This window comes from Dermacentor andersoni, chromosome 10 (assembly GCF_023375885.2).
Source record: "Dermacentor andersoni chromosome 10, qqDerAnde1_hic_scaffold, whole genome shotgun sequence".
Lineage (NCBI taxonomy): Eukaryota > Metazoa > Arthropoda > Arachnida > Ixodida > Ixodidae > Dermacentor > Dermacentor andersoni.
Window position 1 is genome coordinate 27,322,241 of NC_092823.1, and position 21,500 is coordinate 27,343,740.

The window sequence follows — 21,500 nt, forward strand, 5'->3', positions numbered from 1 at the left end:
AATGTCCGGAACAGGCGGCTAGACCAGTAAGTCGAGCAGCGCTCCGAACCGTAGCTTCAGCGTCGTCTTGCGCTGCTGCTGTTGCTGGTGTGCATCGTCTTCTGCTCGTGGTGTTCGTCTTCTTCATCACAATTACCCCTGGCAGAAAAAGCAGCCATCCTTGCGCCCAAGCAGTAGCGACCACTAGCGGCTCACGGTAATGCTTCAGGCGATCTACGTGAACAATATCCCGTCCACGACAAGAGAGGTCAGAGGGGGGGGGGGGCGTCAGTAGTTCGGTCAGATAATTAACCTAAGGCGCGTGCTGGACAATGCGATAAGGTACATCAAAGAGGGCGAAAATTTGAAGAGAGGCAGGAGCGTTCGTAGGTATTGACAGCCAGACTACGCCGCCGGGGAGAAGGCAGGTTGCACAGCGTGGGCGTCATGGAGCGTTTTGTGGCTCTGTTGCTCAGCGGTGGTGAAGTGGCGCGATAAGTTGCGGCACTCCTCGGCATGGTGTGCTGCCGTCGAGACGGTCACACACTCCGAAGAATTGGGCTGGTGAAGCAGTAGGGTGTCCAAGGTGTGGGATGGGTGACGGCCGTTGAACTAGAAAGTATGAGTAAAAGCCAGTGATATTATGGATTACAGTGTAGTAGGCGAATGTAGAAAATGGTAGAACAAGGTCCCAATCTGTGCAATTAGATGCGAAGTACACTGCCAGAATGTCACTCAGCGTCCGGATTAAAAGTTCGGCAAGGCCATTGGTTTTGGAGCGGTAGGCACCCAATTGGTTCGATGAAAATGTGGCACTAAGCTAGCAGAGCCTCGAGAACCTAAAAAAAAAATGGCGCGCCCCCTCTCAGTGAGCAATTTACGAGGGGAGCCGTTACGGAGGGTGAAACAGCGGAGGAGGAAAGAGGCGATGTCCCGCGCCGCGACAGCAGGTAGGGCTGCACTTTCAACTGACTGTGTAACATGATCGATGGCGACGATGATACAGCGGTTACCAGTGGCTGTCATTGGAAGTGGACCATAGAGTTCAATGCCCACGCTATCAAATGGGTGGGCGGGGCAAGGACGGGGCTCCATAGCTCCATTTAAACACCGAGGCGGATATCTCCGGCGTTGGTAGCCCGTACATGAGTGAACGAATTCGTGGACGTAAGTCGACATTCCTCGCCAGGAGTAGCATTAGCGAAGTCGTTCATATGTTTTCGAGACTCCTGCGTAGACGCATTGCTTGTCAACGTGAATGTATGGGCAGATAGCGGACCGCAGGTTGCCCGGTATGAGGACTAGCCACTTGCGGCCGTCGGCCGCGTGGTTACGTGAGTGCAGAAGGTCTTCGCGAACGGCGAAGTGAACAGTTTGGCAGCGAAGTGCGCGAGAGGCTAGAAGCGTTGGCGTGTCGCAAAGCAGGTCGACAAAGGGCGCCATCCGGGAGCCTTGGTGCGGCTCTGAAGCAATTCTGCCAATATTCGGAGGTGATCCGATGGGTGTAAGTGTTGACAGGCAAATAAGGTCGGCACGCAGAGGTGACTGCGACAGAGCATAAGCGTCTAAACTCGTGTGACCAGAACGGTAGACGACGCTGATGGCGAATTATTGAAGTTAAAGAGCCCATCGGGCAAGACGGCCGCATGTGTCTTACAAATCTAATAGACAAAAAAGAGCTTGATGATCCGTGACGACGTCGAAAGGGCGGCCGTACAAGTAAGGGCGGAACTTGATAAAGGCTCGCACAATGTCTAAGCACATATTTTTCGGTTACGCTATGGTTGGTCCCTGCTGGGGAGAGTGTACAGGTAACATAAGCAGCAACGGATTCAAGATGCTTGGGATTTCATTCTACTAAGATGGCACCGGGACCCTATGTCACTGGCATATGCGTATACCTCCTTCGGAGTTTCAGGGTCGAAGTGACGCAGGATAGGAGGCGAGGCCAGAACACGTCGTAAATAGTGAACGTCCCGTCGCAAGCTAGACACCATGACTAGCGGTCGTCGCAGCTACCCAAAAGCTGTATCAGAGGGTTTGTTATAGACGGAAAGTTGCAAATAAAATACCGAAAATACGAACATAAGTCGATGGAACCGGGAAGGCCTTTTAGGTTTGTCGGTCTTGGAAAGTCAGCAACGGCATGAAATTTCGTGGCATCAGGTTGTATGCCATGCTTAGGCAAGAGATGGCTGAGGAGATTTAACTCTCGAGCGGAAAGTGGCCTTTCTTGAGATTTATTTGGAGCCCAGCCTTGGCTGGGCCCGTCAAAGCGCACCTGAGATGGTGAAGATGCGTAATAAAATCCGGAGCCAAGACGACAATATCGTCGAGGTAACAGACACGTTTGCCATTTCAAGCCACGCAAACAAGCGTCCATCATTCGCTCGAACGTTGCGAGGACAATACAGAGGCCAAAAGTCTTGACGCAGAACTCATAAACTTCATGAGGGGTGACAAAAGCAGTCTTGGGCTTTTCAGCGTTGGCAGTGGGTACCTGATAATACCCTGAACGCAAGTCCAGTGAAGCGAATACAGACCCCTTTAAGCAGTCAATGGCATCATCTATTCTTTGTAGATTGTACACATCTATACAGCTAATCGTAGTTAGGCTGCGAATGTCAACACCGAAGCCCATAAAGCTATCCTTTTTCTCAAACGAGAACCACTGGTGACACCCACGGACTGTGAGATGGCTGGAAAATATGGCTGCAACACTTGCCTACATACTCACTAATAACGCAGCGCTCTGTAGGAGACACACAGTATGGTCGTTGCCGAAGTGGTGAATGGGAGCCCGTGCCGATGCGGTGCGTCGCAGTTGGGGTGCGTCCGCGAGAAGGCTGAATAGGGTCGAAGGAAGTAAAATTGTACAGGATGACGATAAGCTCCGATCGTTGATATGGTGTAAGACCGTCAGTGACGGCGGGCTAGATATGTGGGTGGAGAACTTGTCGGACGCAGAAAGAGTGCCGATGTCGGTAAAGTCGTCCAGAGAAGTAGCATATGGAAGGTCGACGATTTGCAGGGAGTGAATGGCTTGGTCATAGCGAGGACATTTGCCACGATTCAATGTAATCGGAGCGGACAAAAGGTTGCATACAAAAGTACGGATGGAACCAGCCGAGAAATTGAAGGTCGCAATGGGGAGCTACACATTATTTTTCGCGATAAATGTCTCAGAAGGAGGGAGCGAAACAGTGGCGTCGGAAATGGTTCCGGAGGATACAGATGAAACCACAGCGGCGGGAGGAGAAATACCGTTCCCTTCAGCCACCACTAATTTAGGGTGATGTTTGGGAGAATCGTGTAAACGAAGGTCGCATAAAGGAGAAAGCTCAACTTCTGCCCGCTCGCAGTGGATGATGGCTTTGTGTGGTGAAAGGAAATCCTATCCAAGAATTACGTCTGGAGGGAAAGATGGCAGCGCTACCAATTCATTGATGTGCATAACCTTCTCATTTAGAACTCAGGCCGTATAAGCTGCTAACGGCTGAACATGCTCCGCTGTTGCTGTACGCAGGGCTATCAAGGATTTCAATCACAGCACAAGCAGAAGCTGCAGTGTTCACTAGGAGAAAGCTTGAGACACCTTCGACAAAAACAGCTATGACGTTTGAAGGAGAAAAGCGAGAACTTGAACGCTGTGAAGCCGACGAACATCGTGCCGCATCAACTGCGGCGTTTAGTTTTCCTTTTTTGTAGGCTGGGGAAGACGACGTATGGGGGAGAGAGAGCGTCGACATGCTGACAAAGAGCGTTGGTCGAAGGAGGCATGATGATCAGGAAAGGAGGAGCTACAGGTTGCGACTGATGGGGCACTGGCACACTGTTTGCAATTTCTGCTTTGATTTCCTACCGAAGACTGGCTGATAGCCAAGAATCAAGACATGGTTGGGGCTGCTGCTGAGCAAGTGCACCAGTGAGAGCTGCGGAGCTACTTCCTTGCGTATGAAGGCCTTGATGTGCGCAAGCAGCATTCACTAGACCGAGATGACAGCTAGCCCGGCGAGGCTCTTGTCGTTTGTAACCACGCGAGGAGTCCAGGTCCGCTGTTCCGGAGTTCGTAGTAGCCATGACACAACTTAATGAGCTCCCTTCCAATGCTCTCGTTTTTCGCAAGTTACATCCGAAAAGCGTCATCGTCAATATTTTCATAATGTGCTTGATTTTTTCAGACTCGGGTGTGGAGAGGTAGAGACCATGCTCAACATAACTTGCCAATGACTCACCGACGTGCTGTGCCTACTCGTGCAAACGCTTTTCGGCGCTGAACTGCCCGACAGCTGGTCCTCCAAACACTTCTATATAGGCGACCTTGAATGCGGACCAGGTTGGAAAACTTGCCTCGTGGTTTTTTAACAACAGGTGATCTACATTATGAAGGGAGAAGATAACATCGTTGAGTTTAGTGGCGTCATCTCATCGGTTGTGGACGCTCACCCTATCGTTAGACGATAGGGTGAGCCAGTCCTCCAAAACAGTCATCGCTTCCGCTAAGGACCACTACGTCCCTCTGGTGAGGCACCCCGGAGCAGGCATGTGGAGGGGGTGTAGACGGCGGGTGCAGAATTCCAGCATAGAAGTTTGGCAGTTTACCCCGCACCCCCAGCAATTAAAATGAGGTCAGCTTCCCAGAACAGGCTGTTACAGCAGTTACATATAAATATATATATATATATATATATATATATATATATATATATATATATATATATATATATATATATATATATATATATATATATATATATATATATATATACACTACGCTTCTCTAAGCTCTCCCTTCTCTTCCCTACCTCTACCACCTAATCGCCTCCCCATACTTCACACATGCTTTTTTTTTTTCATTTTAGCACTCATACTGTTAACCTATTAAGAAAGCCCCCGCTCGAAAACTGTCAACACCGCAACGCGTGAACGGGTTCGCAGGTCCTGAAGGCACTGCTGCCAGGAAATATGTGAACTCTAGCTTACCGGCGGCTCAACATAATCTTCACTGTGAATATTCATTCATAGCCCAGTAGTGAACTATTCACGCTACAAGGTTCTGTGATTCAATGTCTTAGGCAAGGTTAAAAGGTTGTCGGGTACGGATCGCTCATCTCCATCCACGTATGTGACGTGCTGTGCATCCGCTGGGAAATGAGGGTGAGTGGTTAATCCGAGCAGATATTGTGGCACCCATATGAAATTTGTTCTTCAGAAATATGTCTTTGGAGACCTGGAATTTATCCGCTCTGCGCAGGTAATGGCACAACAATTCAGAAAAAAGACTAGAAAACAAAGAAAAATGCCCACACCTATCTAATCTTGCATATATTAAAGCCAGGTATTCTTTGCTAACCCTTCCAGGCTTTCCTCACCAAAACTGCCTTGCGGAATAGCTCATACTTTCTTTATTTGTTTACCGAATGCTTGAATTGAACGTCCCCCCCCCCCCTTCTGTACAGCAACTCGCTGCTGCAACCAGTAGGCCGCATTCGCACTTTCGTTTTCTTAATTACAGGGAAGCAAAACCGCAGCGCTTGCATAAACACATCATGGTCAATAATCAACCAAACATATCCAAAATAAAAGAGGTCAAATCAGCCAAGAGAGTCACTAGAACGCTCGACTATATTTAGTATTTGAATTATGTTACCTATTTTGATGAACGCCGCGTATTGATGATAATAATTCCTGTAGTAGGGCACACACCATAAAGTTGTGAGAAAAGTTTTGTTCGCACAAGCCAAAAAGCTGTTCATGCAGCTTTTAGCTCAGATACACAGTGAGAACACTCTGGAAAATCAAGGGAATTGGAAGTGAAATTGAAAGATAGTAACCGGGGAAGGGGGGGGGGGGGGGAATCGGGCGTTACACCTAAAATAAATCAGAAGAAATTAAGAAATACAAGACCCTGTAACAGTTGTCACATTGGCCCGCATGTGCTAGAACACATACGAGTGCATCTTTACGCCAAGGACGCAGGCATGAAACAGGCAAGTGTATAATAGCATTGCAGTAACAGTTTGCTAAAACTCGCTTCTCGTAGATTGCAATATGTGTGTTGGATCTGCATAATCCTTTATTTTACTTATGTTAGATCAGGTGTGTCCCAAGGGCGGACCTGTATGCGAACTATATTGCCAGCTTGAAGGAAGCCCCTTTGGTTACTGCCTTCCTGGAAGAAATTACTGTCACTGCGTTAGCCCGCAATTGCAAGGTAAGTAGTATGTGCTATATACTTTGTTTCGTGCGATTATGTGGCGAGAGCAAACATATTCGGGTAAGTTATATTTATGGTTGGTGCGGAGGATCAGACATTACCATCAATCTTACAAAGTTATTTTACGGCGAAACTGCTATCCTGCCGGCGGTCGGCATTTTTCGTGTTCGCGTTCATTAGCAAGAATGTGGACCGATCCCAGCGGCAGTGGAAGGAGTAACGACTCCTGGCAACAGTGCGAAGCATGTAGCGCTCCCCGCATGCGTTTCCCGGAAAAGATTACCGTTGCGCAATCTGCCGCAGGGGTAGAATCCCGCAGGGGTTCCCATATAATAGAACCAGCCTGACAACTGACTTCAATGTTCTTTCAGCACCGCTATAGGCGACGGTGTGCTGCTAAAGTTACAATTACTGTCATTGCTTTAAATTACAAATAGTACCATTACTCTAAAGCAATAAAGTATTATAATGTTACAACACTTGTTGCTGCGCTTATTGGTTCATCATATGCCCCGAACTTAAGATGCAACCAAGCGCGGAGAACGGCTTGAAGAATTAAAGTATGGGGTTTCGCCTGACAAAACCACGATCCGATTATGAGGAACGCCGTAGTGGGGGACTCCACAAACTTGGACCACCTGGGGTTCTGTAACGTGTACCTAAATCTAAGTACGCAGCCATTCTGGTATTTCGCCCGCATTGCAATGCGGCAGCTCTGGCCTGGATTCGATGCCGCAACCCAACACCATAGCCACTAAGCAACCACAGCGCGTTCGGGAAAAAAAACATTTCGGACAGGAAAGCGCGTGACTTGCAACGAGTTTATTGAAAGCAGACAGGATCATACTTATAGGCGAAGGCGGCCAAGTGTGCACGTACGCTTTCGCGCAATACTCAAGCAAGTTTGCATAATTATCCAATCATACAGCGCAAAAACTGTCGTTCAATCCTACATAAAGCCACATATGTATCGCTGACACAAACGTCACGTTTCTTGTTGATGAAATGGGCCTTCATTAATTCCTGGGCCAGGGAATCCTTGCTTTCACCAAGAATGCGGATATGGAAAAGTCCTGGCTCCCATGTGCAGGAATCGCAGTGCATAGGCAAATGTGCAATAATCTTATACTTGACAGACAGCTCGTGTGCCCTTGCCTTATCATTGATGCAACGGCTTGTCTGGCCGACATGTACTCTGCCGGAATTAGGCGGAGTTTAGCGCACCGCACCGACTTCTCAAGTCACACACAGCATTGTATGTGTTTTTTTTTTACCACAGAGGTTCAGCTTATGTGGGCTTGAGAAGCGTAGGGACGGGCCAGAAAGCTTACATGAAGCCAAAAACACAATAGGTGTTTTGTACCTGCTCGCCACTTTCGTTAAACTATGGGCCACTTTATGGATGCACGGGACAACATGCGGCCTTTTTTCCACTAGCGGCTTGCCTTTCCGCTTACCCTTCAATTAATGAAGGAGGGTTTCTGTCACTGCAACCGTCCGGCTGCTCGTAGAGCATCCTGCTGCTCGTAGCCGTGCAACCTCACAGTTAGAGCCTTCCTGCTCTTTGTGAGAAGACCTCACCAACCCCGCCTCAACACTCATGGATGCTATTGCGCTTTTAGCAGTATGCACTGTTAAGAATGGCCATACGGGGTGGCAACGTGCCAGCTTTCAGCCCGCTGCACGTGTTCCAAGCCCACCAGTCGGTGCGCCCTTCCGAGTGCTGCGAACGGCCGGCAGCCACGAGGCGCGTGATCAACTCCGGAAATTGGTACTTGGCAGCACCACCCGGGACAAAGCAGTTCTACGAGGCCCTCTGACGTCGGCACTGAAAGCTGGGCAGTACCGAGAACTGCGGATGACCGGGAGCCACGTGGCGCGGGGTCAGTTCAGGAATGTGGCACTCCGCTGCGCCACATCAGACGGAGCACAGTTCTACGAAGCCCTCGGTCGTCGACTCCGGAGCCTTTGTGTGTATGGGTTCGCACCTGTGTGTTTGCGTGTGTGTGGGCGTAAACGATACTGCGGAACGACTCCCCTCGGTCGCTGACTCCGAAGCCTTAGTGCGGGGCGGCGGCAAGTTTGCAATGCTTGGACGAACCTTCCCGACCATTCCTGCTCCGACCCACCCCTTCCTCCAAGTCGGCACACCTCACCCTCCATTCCTGCTCCGTCCTCGTCCGAACGATGACGTCGAACTATGACGTCAAGCGGAGAGCTTATAAGCAGCGTTTGCCGGCTGCTGGGGTGTGCTCGTGTCGTGATCATTGTCGGGAGCTGACTGCTCTGTCATACTAGAAATGTACTAGTTAGCTGTGTGCTCGTAAACTGTTTGCGGTATGTTAGTTTTGCGGGCTCCATATGGGAGTCGCGTTAGTCTGCCAATGTATTTTGCTTAATCTGTTAATATGTAAATAAATCCTGTTCACCGAGTTCCTGTCTACGACCTTCATCTCCTTCAAATGGTGGCAGCGGCGAGATAGTTCGACGACTCCTACATCTGGTCGACAGCGGTAGGACCGTCCGACGAATCTTACAACTGGTGGCAGCGGTGGGATCAGCCTACGGCTCCTAGACCAGCCTACGGCTTCTAGATCGGCCTTTCGACTCGGAGACAGCAACGGGAGCTGACGGACGTTGGCACATGGTGACCGACCGGCATCCTGATCAAGTTGGAGGCGACTTGAGATTGACCACCTCTTGCAACTGACTGGATACGGCGGGGAAGGACTGGTGATATGGTGCTGCTTCAGTGGGTAAGCGTTTGGTTTTGGCTGTAAGATTTACCAGGCTTCAATTTCTCTGTGTTTTTGATTTGATTCGCTGGGATCTTTTACTTGTATTTTGATTTGCGTGGGTATCGCAACAAGTATTGTGTGACAGCAGAGCCAAAGCTTAAAGTAGCGACCATGGTCCTAATGTGTTTGACGAGAGCTGACCTGTTGTGGTTGTGTGAGGAGATCGAGGTAAACGTAGATAAGGACTTGAAGGAATCAGAGATTCGTAAAACCGTTCTAGAAAGTAAGAATGATTTGAAATTCATAGAACAAATGGGCAAACGAATTCTAAGTAAAAGACAGGAACAGGAATCAATTAAGCAAGAATGCCAAGAGCGCGAGCGAAATCGCCGAGAGCGCGAGCGAAATCGCCAAGAGCGCGAGCGAAAACACCAAGAGCGTGAGCGAAAACGCCAAGATCGTGAGCAAAAACGGCAGGAGGTTGAAAAAGAAATTGCAGCAGTAAAGAAACAGATACAGGATTTGCAGCAGCTAAACGCAGGGAGTCAACAGCGGCTTGAGAAATCTGTAGGCTGGACGCAGCAAAAGTGTGAAGAAGTAGATTGCAGATTTTCGTCGAAAGCCGAGAAAAGTAGTAGTACCTGTGAGAGTAGCAGCACGTTCATAGGTGAACTCGAAGTGCTAGCAGCTAACGAAGCCTTAGTGGCAACAGAGGCCGTTAAAGGCCAGAGTGAGAGCGACGAGGTGCTGTGCCAACAGAGGACTGTAGAGACAGCTAGGCCAGCTGCGAACAAATTGGCACAGTTACCGCGCGTGTGCGTCGCATCTCATGGTAGCGAGGTCGTTAGCGAGGTACAGCATACTACGGACTTGACAGACGCGAGCACCCATGTCGAGTCAGATCTGCGTGCAGAAGTGAAGTGCGAGCTGGACGATGCAGTTGAGAATAGTTCTCGGGGTGGCGAGCTCCGCAGCTCACGAGAGAACAACTGCATTGTTCAGGGATCGGTGTGGCTCTCCGCCAGTCTAGATAGCCTAGATAGGGATGATTCAGTTGTTAATCATTCGGACTGTGCGCGTGAGACAGCGATCGATACCGACGGGCTTTGTGCAGATGCACAGCGTGAGCTGGGCAATGTAGTAGAGGGCAGTTCGCAAGAGTGCGAGTTGTCTAACTCGAGTAAAGCCTGCTGCATTGTTCCAGAGTCGGTTGGGCTGTCCGCCAGTTGAGGCGAAGTGAGAGTAGATTTTAATGTAAATCACTCAGACTGTGCGGGTAAGAGACCGATCCGGGCCGACGAAATGTGTACCGGCCAGCACGAGGCACGAGAAGGCGACATGAAAGCGAGTGCAAAGAGAAAGCGCCGTAAAAAGAAGCGCGGTAAAGACCGAAAGACGGTAACATATGTAGCGCCGCCAAAGATGGCGAGAAACCCAAAAGGGCAGGGCGCGAGGAAAAAGGTGCGGTCGTCACTGACGATGTTGACGCATCGAAAACGTTCGAGCCACCGGTCAAAGGGGGACCGAGAAGCTTGTTCTGCACGGACGCGGACAAAGAGCACGGGGCAGTCAAATTCCTCGTCGTTCCGTCGTTCTCTTCGAAGCTCAGCGTGCAGTACAAAGAAGCGCAAGGTGGCAAGACGAGACCAGGTGGGGAGTAGCGACGCGGTAGGTCGAGGTCATGTTTAAAGCGGGGCGCGAGGACGCAAATTGGCAGGAGACCGTAACGTCTTGCGGGAGCTGATTGTGAGTCAGCCCTTTTGTTGCTCCTCCGTAACCACAGTAGCTTTTAAACCGCGGCCACCTCGGGTCCGATTCAAAGTATGAGTCAGACGAAAGCGTTTGGAAAGGGAGGCCAAGAGCCCTTCCGTAGAAACATGTTGTTTTGTTTGATTTTTTGAGCATCGGAGAATTTTCGCGAATTGAGACTGGGATTTCTTTCAATGTGTAAGGTTTGAGCTTTGTTTGTGTTTTCGTTTGGGAAGCTCCGAGATTTGAAAGATGCGTTTTATGTAAACCTGTAGTCTCGTGAGATGTTCAATAATGAGTACATAGGCTTTCTTTTTTTTTTGTGTGTGTAAATAACCTGAGTGTCAAGGTTATTGTTGAGAGGCCTATCGTAACGCGCGTGTGTTTTAGTTAACCTTCTTTTTTTTTTATAAGCGTTTCTTTATTTTCTAAGGTTAACCGCGTAGATTTTCAGTAAGTGCGTGATTTGCACTGAGAAGAGCTCTTAGGTCCATTAGCGCGTGTCCTGTGTGGACGGAAGGAAGCAGAACGTTTATGACTGGGTTGCTCGGGTGTGTCGAAGGCAGCCGTATTCTGACTTCTCTAGAACGCGTGCGAAGAGCTAGTTAGTAGAAGACACATTTGTTCGAAGGTTTCTCTGTGTTGCGTAAGTTACGCAAATTTGGTTGTTTATTTAAGGAACGTGTCCTGTGTGGACTAAAGGAACAAATGTGAGTCAGCGTGATGAAAACTTTGTAGGATGCAAGCACGTGTTCGGAATAGGGACCGCAAAGCTAGCGCGATTGTGATTGCGTACCTGTGGAGTTGGCCAGACTGTTCAGTGGCAACAGTACGTGAGATAAGTAGGCCACTGTGATAGGCTAGGAACAGGCTGTTCGCGAAGTTAGGCTGCTGAAGTTATGTTTGAGTATTGGTGTTTGAAAGGCTTCGGTTTAATTCTGCGTAAACCTTTACTCTTGTGCAGCGCGACGGTCGGGTTTGGTCGAACTCAGGAGGAACGTGAACGCTCGCTTTTGCAGCACGAAATTTTGGGGCAAAATTTGGGATTCCCAGTTGAGTGACTTGCATGGAAATTGTGATAGGAGGCCTGGTGGGTTAGCAGCTAATTCCGGGCGTTTGAACGCTGAGCGGTATTGTGTTGCCGGGTCGACTCTTCTGTGCCAGTTGTTGTAAGATGGTTGAAGGCATTCCAAGTACGCAGGGGTTGCAGAGAGCAATGCCATCGTCTTGCTCGCCAGCCATTCTCTTCCTGCCCAGCGGTTGCCAGCACTGGCCAGGCGAGATTTACCGGGCCATGGAGGAGCTGTTAAGAATGGCCATACGGGGTGGCAACGTGCCAGCTTTCAGCCCGCTGCACGTGTTCCAAGCCCACCAGTCGGTGCGCCCTTCCGAGTGCTGCGAACGGCCGGCAGCCACGAGGCGCGTGATCAACTCTGGAAATTGGTACTTGGCAGCACCACCCGGGACAAAGCAGTTCTACGAGGCCCTCTGACGTCGGCACTGAAAGCTGGGCAGTACCGAGAACTGCGGATGACCGGCAGCCACGTGGCGCGCTGTCAGTTCAGGAATGTGGCACTCCGCTGCGCCACACCAGACGGAGCACAGTTCTACGAAGCCCTCGGTCGTCGACTCCGGAGCCTTTGTGTGTATGGGTTCGCACCTGTGTGTTTGCGTGTGTGTGGGCGTAAACGATACTGCGGAACGACTCCCCTCGGTCGTTGACTCCGAAGCCTAAAGCGGGAGACACATGGTGCGATTTTGGGTGCGATCGGTCGTACGACCATTCGCATCGGCAGCCGCACTCAACAGGTTTTCAACCAAATCCGCCGCACGCGGCGCAGAGTCGCACGCCCCGCATGCGACCAACTTTGTCGTGCGACTGCCGCATCGGTCGGGCGGCCGCAGCCAATGACAGCGCCGGTAGCGCGAACGTCACGGCCACGTCTATACCCGACGGGGCGGAGCCAGCGAGCGAGCGCCTCGCCGCTCCGATCATGTCTGTTTTTGTTTTTTTTTTCTCCCTGGTCGAAACGAAGGCCTCTTTCGCCGGTGACGGCGGCACATAAATAAGCTGCAATTTGTTTCTGACACGAAATAGCTTATAGAATAAAGTGGCCTCGAAAGAGTGCATGTTATAAAACGTTGTGCGATATAGTAAATAGTTGGCGTGATTTGTAATCGGACGCGGTCAGCGCAGATGCGCCAGCAATCGTCTATACGAAGCGGCTCGCCTGACTGGCGTGTTTACTCATCGCTACTAACGGCACCGAGAAAACTAACCGTATTTTCATTTAAGAGAAACATAAATGTTCAGGCATAGATTGTGCTGATGAATTTAGGCGCTTTATTACGAGCTGCGGACGCATCGGCATGGGCCCTCGTCCTCGGATAGACGGCCGGCGAGCTAGGCCTACAGTCTCCCAGCGATCGCAAGCTCGCCTGGCATGCTCGTTCGCTTCCGTCGGCGCCAATGAAATCAAATGTGCTGCAAAGTAAGCCTAAGATAACTGTGTACACGTTGTGCCGACTAACATAGACGCTTCGTTATACGAGCTGCAAGCGATCGTGTCACAAGCGCCACCGGTGTCGGATTTGATGGCCGAGCGAGCTGTGCCTGCCGGCTCTATCGGCGGCTGTCAAAGGAGCCGTTACTGCTAACGCGGCCTTGCGGAAACACGTCCACAGTGCTTGCATAGGCGTGTTTATATTGTCATCGTTTGTTTCAAACAAGTGAGCTGTGCAAATACGTTTGCTTTCACTTTCTGTTCGAAGTTACGCAGCATTCCGAGCTTCCACGCAGGGGCGCCGGTTCTGGGCGGAGCTACCCGCCGCTCGGTCATTCGTACCATGTGTCCCGAATCGCCGCATGCGGCAAGTCGCACACGACGGGCCGTACGACAGATCACACGGAAAATCGCACCATGTGTCTCCCGCTTTAGTGCGGGGCGGCGGCAAGTTTACAATGCTTGGACGAACCTTCCCGACCATTCCTGCTCCGACCCACCCCTTCCTCCAAGTCGGCACACCTCACCCTCCATTCCTGCTCCGTCCTCGTCCGAACGATGACGTCGAACTATGACGTCAAGCGGAGAGCTTATAGGCAGCGTTTGCAGGCTGCTAGGGTGTGCTCGTGTCGTGATCATTGTCGGGAGCTGACTGCTCTGTCATACTAGAAATGTACTAGTTAGCTGTGTGCTCGTAAACTGTTTGCGGTATGTTAGTTTTGCGGGCTCCATATGGGAGTCGCGCTAGTCTGCCAATGTATTTTGCTTAATCTGTTAATATGTAAATAAATCCTGTTCACCGAGTTCCTGTCTACGACCTTCATCTCCCTCAAATGGTGGCAGCGGCGAGATAGTCCGACGACTCCTACATCTGGTCGACAGCGGTAGGACCGTCCGACGAATCTTACAGCACCGAGTCACACGGTAAAAGAAAGCGCTTTGCGTGAGCGCGGGCAGTACTACTAACAAATGTATCGTTCAGAAAAGAATAGACTTAAATCTAAAAACTGCAGTTTGTTATCTAAAGGAAGCTCATGTCTAAAGAAAAGCCCTTTGCCATGTTGTGCAATTAGCGCTAAGACTTCTTACACTGTATTAGTGGTCGTAGTAGAAAGGTTAGATTTTAATGTCACCAAAAAATCGTCCACATGCCAAAAACATTTTGCAGTTTTACATCGTCAAAGGCAAAAGCCAAGTCTCGGTCAATAGAAGATCAAAATATGTTAAATAAAACTGGCGTGACACGAACCGATGCAAATACCCTTACGCTGAATGCAAACACGATCATACGAAACAAGAGCCAAATAAGTATAAAATTTTAGCAAAGTCATAAAGTTATTAGCACATATGCCTCCATCACTCTCAATAGAGAGAACATCATTTTCTTCGTTGCAGTCCCGAACTATCGGACACAGTTCTGCATGTGGGACTTGTGCACCGTCCTTGCTTTCTTCTTTTTTTGACAGCTTTTTCACGCCCTCGGTTGCGTCTTAGTTTCGGGGTATGTGTTAAAGCATTACATACCCTCCCTCAGCAGCTGCAGTGGTAGTTCTCAACAGCTTCACTAGACAACCATTTACACAGGGCAGGGATGGCGAGTCAACGTCTATGTTAAATATTTTACTTGCGCCCATGAAAATAACATTATTGATCACGTTGCTGTTTAACTGGAATTTAAATCGATTGATGATGTCTGTAGCACGGGGATGCATATTAAGCATTTTGTCCGGTTTTGTGCTGAAGAGGTTATTCCCTCCAGCGGTATGCGAAGAAATCCCACAAATCACTTCGTCATTAGGAAAATTATTCATTATACATTCTCCAAACAAAGACACTTATCCCGAAATGAACGGCGAAAACTAAAGAATGTTCTTTTCAAAAAATTAGAGATAACCACAACTATATCATAAGGAGCCAAATGTCACCAAGGACGGCACAGGAGAAATTACTTGTACTTAATGATTGAAATAAAGAAATGATAAATAGATGTAAATGGATGAAAAGACAATAGGACGCAGGTGGGGGACGAACCCACGTCTTCGCATTACGCGTGTGATGATCTTACCAATTAAGCTACCACCGCACCGCTTTCCCATCCACCTTCTAGGGTGTTTATGTTTATGTACTTGCGAGAAGCGGCCAAATACGACGCTTTCAGAGTTTCTCCAGCTTAGTAGATTTCATCAGGGCACTTTACATTCCCATTCATCTTTTGTTAGGACCCAATCCTCTCCTGTTTACCTTGGGCGCTCGAGCCTTCGTGCGGAAGCAGTGGTGGCTGCGGTTCAGCGTGACTTGACATCATGACCCCATTCATTCGCTAGTCGTGCTCCTAAACTACCATTGGGGAACTGCCGATTATGAGTGGTACTACTGTTGCCTTTGTGCACCCACCGGCCATTCCAAATGCTGAGCGCCCAACGCAACCTTCCAGAGGAACGGGGTGATACGGACTTTCAGCATTGCTCTCGTGAGTCGTAGTTTGATTAAACGTCGCCGATGAAGGTTTTGAGTGCGCATTTGGTGCCTTGACGAACGGAAAATGCAAATAGTGAAGAGCATGACACCGAGCAGCTCGCGTCGGCAAACCAGCCACCCTCCTATGATGCCGCCCCACGACATTTCACAGCCAATCTGTGCAACGAGTCTGCAGGAGTAGGCCCTGCACGGGTATTGGACTTTTTCAAACACTCTATGGTTGACGGCAGGTTTTAGTGGCGTCCTCGTCGCTCGCTCTCCATTCCATGCTCTCAGAGGATGATAATTATTGATTTTGAATCACGTGGGGAGCGCCTATTTACCGTGAGCCTTTCTTTAATTGTTGTAGCTATGCTTCAAGATCACTACGAGACGCTCGCTCTTAGTTTTCCATCCTCCGTGTTTGATGCTCACGTTCAGCGCAAGTGACAGCAAGTGTAGTTTTCAGCAGTGCCACGGCTGGAATTGCGCATCTGCACTTTATCATCATCATCATCAGCATCATCATCATCATCATCATCAGCCTGGTTATGCCCACTGCAGGGCAAAGGCCTCTCCCATACTTCTCCAACTACCCCGGTCATGTACTAATTGTGGCCATGTTGTCCCTGCAAACTTCTTAATCTCATCCGCCCACCTAACTTTCTGCCGCCCTCTGCTACGCTTTCCTTCCCTTGGAATTTATTCCGTAACTCTTAATGACCATCGGTTATCTTCCCTCCTCATTACGTGTCCTGCCCATGCCCATTTCTTTTTCTTGATTTCAACTAAGATATCATTAACTCGCGTTTGTTCCCTCACCCAATCTGCTCTTTTCTTCTCCCTTAACGTTACACCTATCATTTTGCTTTCCATAGCTCGTTGCGTCGTCCTCAATTTAAGTAGAACCCTTTTCGTAAGCCTCCAAGTTTCTGCCCCGTACGTGAGTACTGGTAAGACACAGCTGTTACCATCTGGTAACAGCTGTGTAAGAGGACTGTGTTACTGTGGTAACAGTACTGGTAAGACACATCTGCACTTATGGCACATATATGTACAGTGTACACTTATGGTACAGGTACAGTGCAAACTAGACTCAGTCTGGTTAACCTCCCTGCCTTTCCTTCTTCCCTTCTCTCTCTCTCTATGGTACAGTGTAATATACGATACTACGCTTGAGTTCGAGGACCAGACCGCACATTAGAACTTCTCAGCGTCGAGCACATTGTTGTTACATTTGGGCCATCGGAGTGCTCGTGGCGCACATCCGGGCCCGCCTAGCTTGCGATAACCGATAGCGCCCAGTTTCCGATAATGCGATAACCACTTTGCTGGGGCTCGTCGACCGGCGTTGTGACAACAAATGGGGCACTTTTGCGTGGTTTGAGGGCGGCGGTGCTTCACTGCAGAACCCCGAACTGGCAGGTACTATTCAAGCCGCCCTACCATGCCTAATGCGTGTGCGAGAACGGTGGCCAAAGCCAGAAGGGTCTGCGTGGTCTGTATAGGCTGCGTTACAGTTTGTTCCAGCAAGCAAAGTAGCCCAGCCTGAGGTCTTGGAATAGAGCTTGTTCTGTGCACCAGTGTCTTTGATTGGAACACGAGCAGGCCTAGACATCTTTCTTCACCTGGAGTTCAAATTCTCGCGCAAGGGATATCGTACCGTTAATGTGAGTAATGAATCGAAAAATTGTCATCCACCCGTATCTATCATGAATCTCCAGAGGAAGCCCATACATGTTTCTTATAAACAAAGCTCCGTAGTTGGGGAAAAAATCGTCATGTGCCGGAACTTCATCCGGAGACCTACACCTTCTCGGGGCGGTCGCTGTGCCATATTACAAACCAGAGCGCTAGCCGATTGCTGCTCGAAGGTGAATCATTGAACACGAAGCGGACAGACAATAAATACGGCATATTAATGTAAGTTGTATTCGTCAGAAATGTAATAACGCTAAAGATATCAGCATTTCTTATACGTAATTGTTGACGACGGCAAAAATCGCGTGGAGTGTTCCAAAATTTGATATTGCAATTAAATGCGCCAAACGTCTCAACGAGCTGGCTTGCACTCGAGAAATTTTCAAGGTTCATCTATTCACCTACTGAGGAGACATGCACCCACGGCCTAATGATTACAGTATCGGGCGGCTACGTCATCTGTTCGAATCCCGCTTTCATGGAATTTTCTTTCGAGTTATATATGCCAAAAATCACGGCGACCAGCGATATTTAGGGCACAAATCAGCACACGTTTTTAATCTGCAAAATATTCTGCATCAGCCAGTGAAAGCGGTTAGATAAATATACCTGATAAGGAAAACTGGAGCGAACTCGCTGAGGGAGATGTCGTCTTTCTGTGCAGGCAACTCGGCTTGTTTTATTGTCTCTGCTTCAATGGCACTGCAAGTACATCCCTGAATACCATCCTTTCCTTCACGTCTTTAGCAGTTCGTTCAAACTTTTGCCGCCTAAATTTATTTCATAAAATATAGCGTCTTGGTTTTGTTCTCAACAAATTGATGCGATCACCGCTGCACATATCGCATCACATTGCTCATCGCCATAAGATATCCCGACCACGGCGGCCGCATTTCGATGGGGGCGAAATGCGAAAACACCCATGTACTTAGATTTAAGTGCACGTTAAAGAACCCCAGGTGATCCAAATTTAAGGACTCCTCCGTATGGCGTGGCTCATAATCAGAAAGTGGTCTCGGCACGTAAAGCCCCATAAGTAATTGTTTTAATTGTCATAAGGTAGGCATCATCCTGACAGGTGTACTTATTTATGTTTATCGGGGGACCATGTTTCACCGTCTAACAAATGTTATCGCACAGCGCACGACGCACCTGCGTGTGTTGGAAATTTCTTGAATCCACTGCCTGTGCCACCGAACCTTGTGTAATCTGATTTCATTTATGTGTGACGTGAATGGTGCAGAACTTTCTGGAACACACGCGGGCATCAGCGCTTACTCTGGAACCTTCAATGACTGATATATAAAAGCCGACGCTCTTCACCAATTGATCAGATTTTCGATCACCGACTGTCTTCGCCGCAGTCGCCGTTCTTTCAGGGTAGCCTGTTTTTGAGGGCACAAGTTCGCCCAGTAAATATTTAATTTTTCCATATACAGTTTTGCTGCTGTATTCGTCATAATAACTACCAGGGGCTACTATTGTGTAAAGTTAAAACTTTTTCTAGTTTTCTAGCCCACACAGGAATTGAATTTGAAGTTGGAAGTTCGTTGTTTCCGGCAATAGAATCGTATTGCCCATAATAAAGAGTAAAAGGCGGGTTAGACTCCTGACTCGTGGAACCGCCGTCCTGCTGGAATAGCATCTATTAGTGATAGTCACTGTTTTCGCAGTGCACTACGTAGCATTATATACAAATACTACATGCTCTTTTTTCATTGCTATTATTACTGACTGCATTTTGTTCTTTGCTGTCATTTGCATATTTTACCCACTGCCCTCTGTAATCAACTTGGCCTTGAAGGTGACATCAATAAATTAAATATCTTTCCAGATGTGACAGGTCATGGCCCCTTCATCGATCTTTACTAAAAGCAAAGAAAACTCTATAGTTTTGTGTCATCACGCGCCCCCCATCATTTACAATCACAACAATCCACAGCCAGAATGTTCTAGTTCTGCAGAAGCCCGGTACTTTCGCGGATGGCAATCGATGTTTTGCTAACGCAATCTACGCTTCCTTCTACTGTGCGTTTAGCTTCAATGAAGAGCCGCGTCATTTGGTTGTCATTTATTCCACAACCAATGACCTTGCTACGTCATTCTTACAGTGTTAGCGATAATAATTGCTTTGTTAGTGCGGGATTTCTGTAGGCAGGTAACTTGAACTTATACACCCGGCGACAAAATTAAACGGCCCACGGTATCTCCGAAAACGTTCAGTTCGCGAGCAGCCTGTAGCAGTAGCCAGTTTTTACTGGCTACTGCTACAGGCTGTGTACGACAATGTTAGCCTATTCTAGTCATCGGCTCAAATGCAAGTACCAGACGGCGTCCTGAGCTTGCGGAGATATTCGGCCTTTTCTCAGATTTCGTGCCCCGCAATATTTTGTCGCCGGGAGTACTCTCATTTTTCTATATTTATGCATTTTGTCTTAGCCGAACTTCGTTGTCTCGCCATGACTCGTAAATGTTCTTCTTCGTATGTGTTTGGGACCTCTTTTTGCAGCTTGTTGTTTCAAGGGAAGAATAATTCTTGCAGATCCTATGTACCTCTTGAAATCTATGTGATCCGAAGCTTTCGTAAAGTGATTATTCAAATGCTAGAAATTCGCCCGTTTTATTCTTGTGCATGTATGTGGTAAAAAGAAAACAGGCCCGCTGTCATGTGCTCCCACGCAGCCGCGCTACGTAATGCGACACACGTGGCGATCATTTGAGAGAGCTCGTTGGCGTTGACACAATCGAACTATACGTGCAATCCCGGCAACGGCGGCCGCATTTCGATGGGGGCGAAATGCGACCACACCCGTGTACTTTGATTTAGGTGCATGTTAAAGAATCTCACGCGGTCTTAATTTCCGGAGTCCCCCACTACGGCGTGGCTCATAATCAGAAAGTGGCTTTGGCGCGTAAGACACGATAATTTAGTTTTGAAGTATAAGTGCGATTTTGGCCTAAACTAATGCATATGTGACCCAGCATGCGCCGCTTTAAGATGAAGCAATGATCAGAAAAAAAAAAACCGAGTGAACAAGCGCAGCGAATGAGTAAAGAGCGAACGTGGAGTGCAGCGCGGGATGAAAGTCGCGAGAAGGACAGAGGAGGAGCATGGTGCAACGGCCCCATGAGGGGGAAAGCGGAGGAGGAAGATGGGGCGAAAGCGTGAGAAGAAAAGCGTAGTGCGGTGACGATGGCCAAGAGATCATGCTAGAGTAGCGCGCATCGTCGGCGAGGTCTGTCGGCGGCGGCGACTGTGAATCGCGCCCACGCGCTCTCTCTCGCGATCTCCATGCTGGACAGGCAGTCGCTTAACACTTCGCTCCGTCGGCAACGTGCCGCAAGATACACATTATCCGTGCCAGCCAATATATTGTAAAAAGAAAACACGTATAGAGGGGAATTCAAATTTCGTATTAGGTAGTATCGTAATCATCGGTGAATTCACTGACGGTTACGATACGCAGTCAGTGTTGGAAACCATGCAAAACGACAAAAAAATAAAATTATACAAATCCAAAGCACATCTGAATCAACGTGAAGCAAAACCTTACGGACATGACGAATGAATTTTCACCGAAGTAAATGTGACGTGTAACTTTGATTATGCAATGCTTATGTTCATTCATTGTAAGCTTTTGCTTACAACTGATCTCGTGCAATTTTCATATTTATGCACTTCATGGTTCACAGGCTCTGCCGAACCAGACAGATTCAGATACACAGTGCGAGGTGTCTACTGTATGCAACAATGTAACAATGGCAAAAGCAACCTGATGTTTGTACGACGCACTCCTAGCTAAATTTAACAGTTATATACCCCTTCCTTCAGAGCGGCACATCCTGCTGCGCTCTCCCTTCGCTTTTTCATCTTTCGCTGTGCACGTTCGCTCCGTTATGCCGCCGCCGACCCTCGCCGCATGAACGAGTTCCTAAGACGCGCGCTCTAAAAATATCTCAGTGCGCTTCCACTCTGTGAAGAAGTATGACCACTGAAGCCGTCCACGTGGGCCCCTTAACGCCTGCTTCACCTCCGACCTGGGTCGTTCCTGTATTGCACAATCTTCGGGATCGGCCCACGTATGGGGAGTGCTCAACACCTGCTTTACCTCCACTGCGAGTTGGCCCGGCATTGCACTAACTTCGGGATTGGCC

General features: G+C 48.8%; 1 protein-coding gene across 1 annotated transcript in view; it reads left to right on the plus strand.

Annotated features, from left to right (window-relative positions):
- LOC126519122 (uncharacterized) overlaps positions 1–21,500 on the plus strand; it is a 148,578-nt gene that overhangs the window by 116,981 nt on the left and 10,097 nt on the right. The window contains exon 7 of the mRNA XM_055065161.1: positions 6,074–6,193. Coding sequence (XP_054921136.1) covers positions 6,074–6,193 — 120 coding nt within the window. The remainder of the gene's footprint in view (positions 1–6,073; positions 6,194–21,500) is intronic.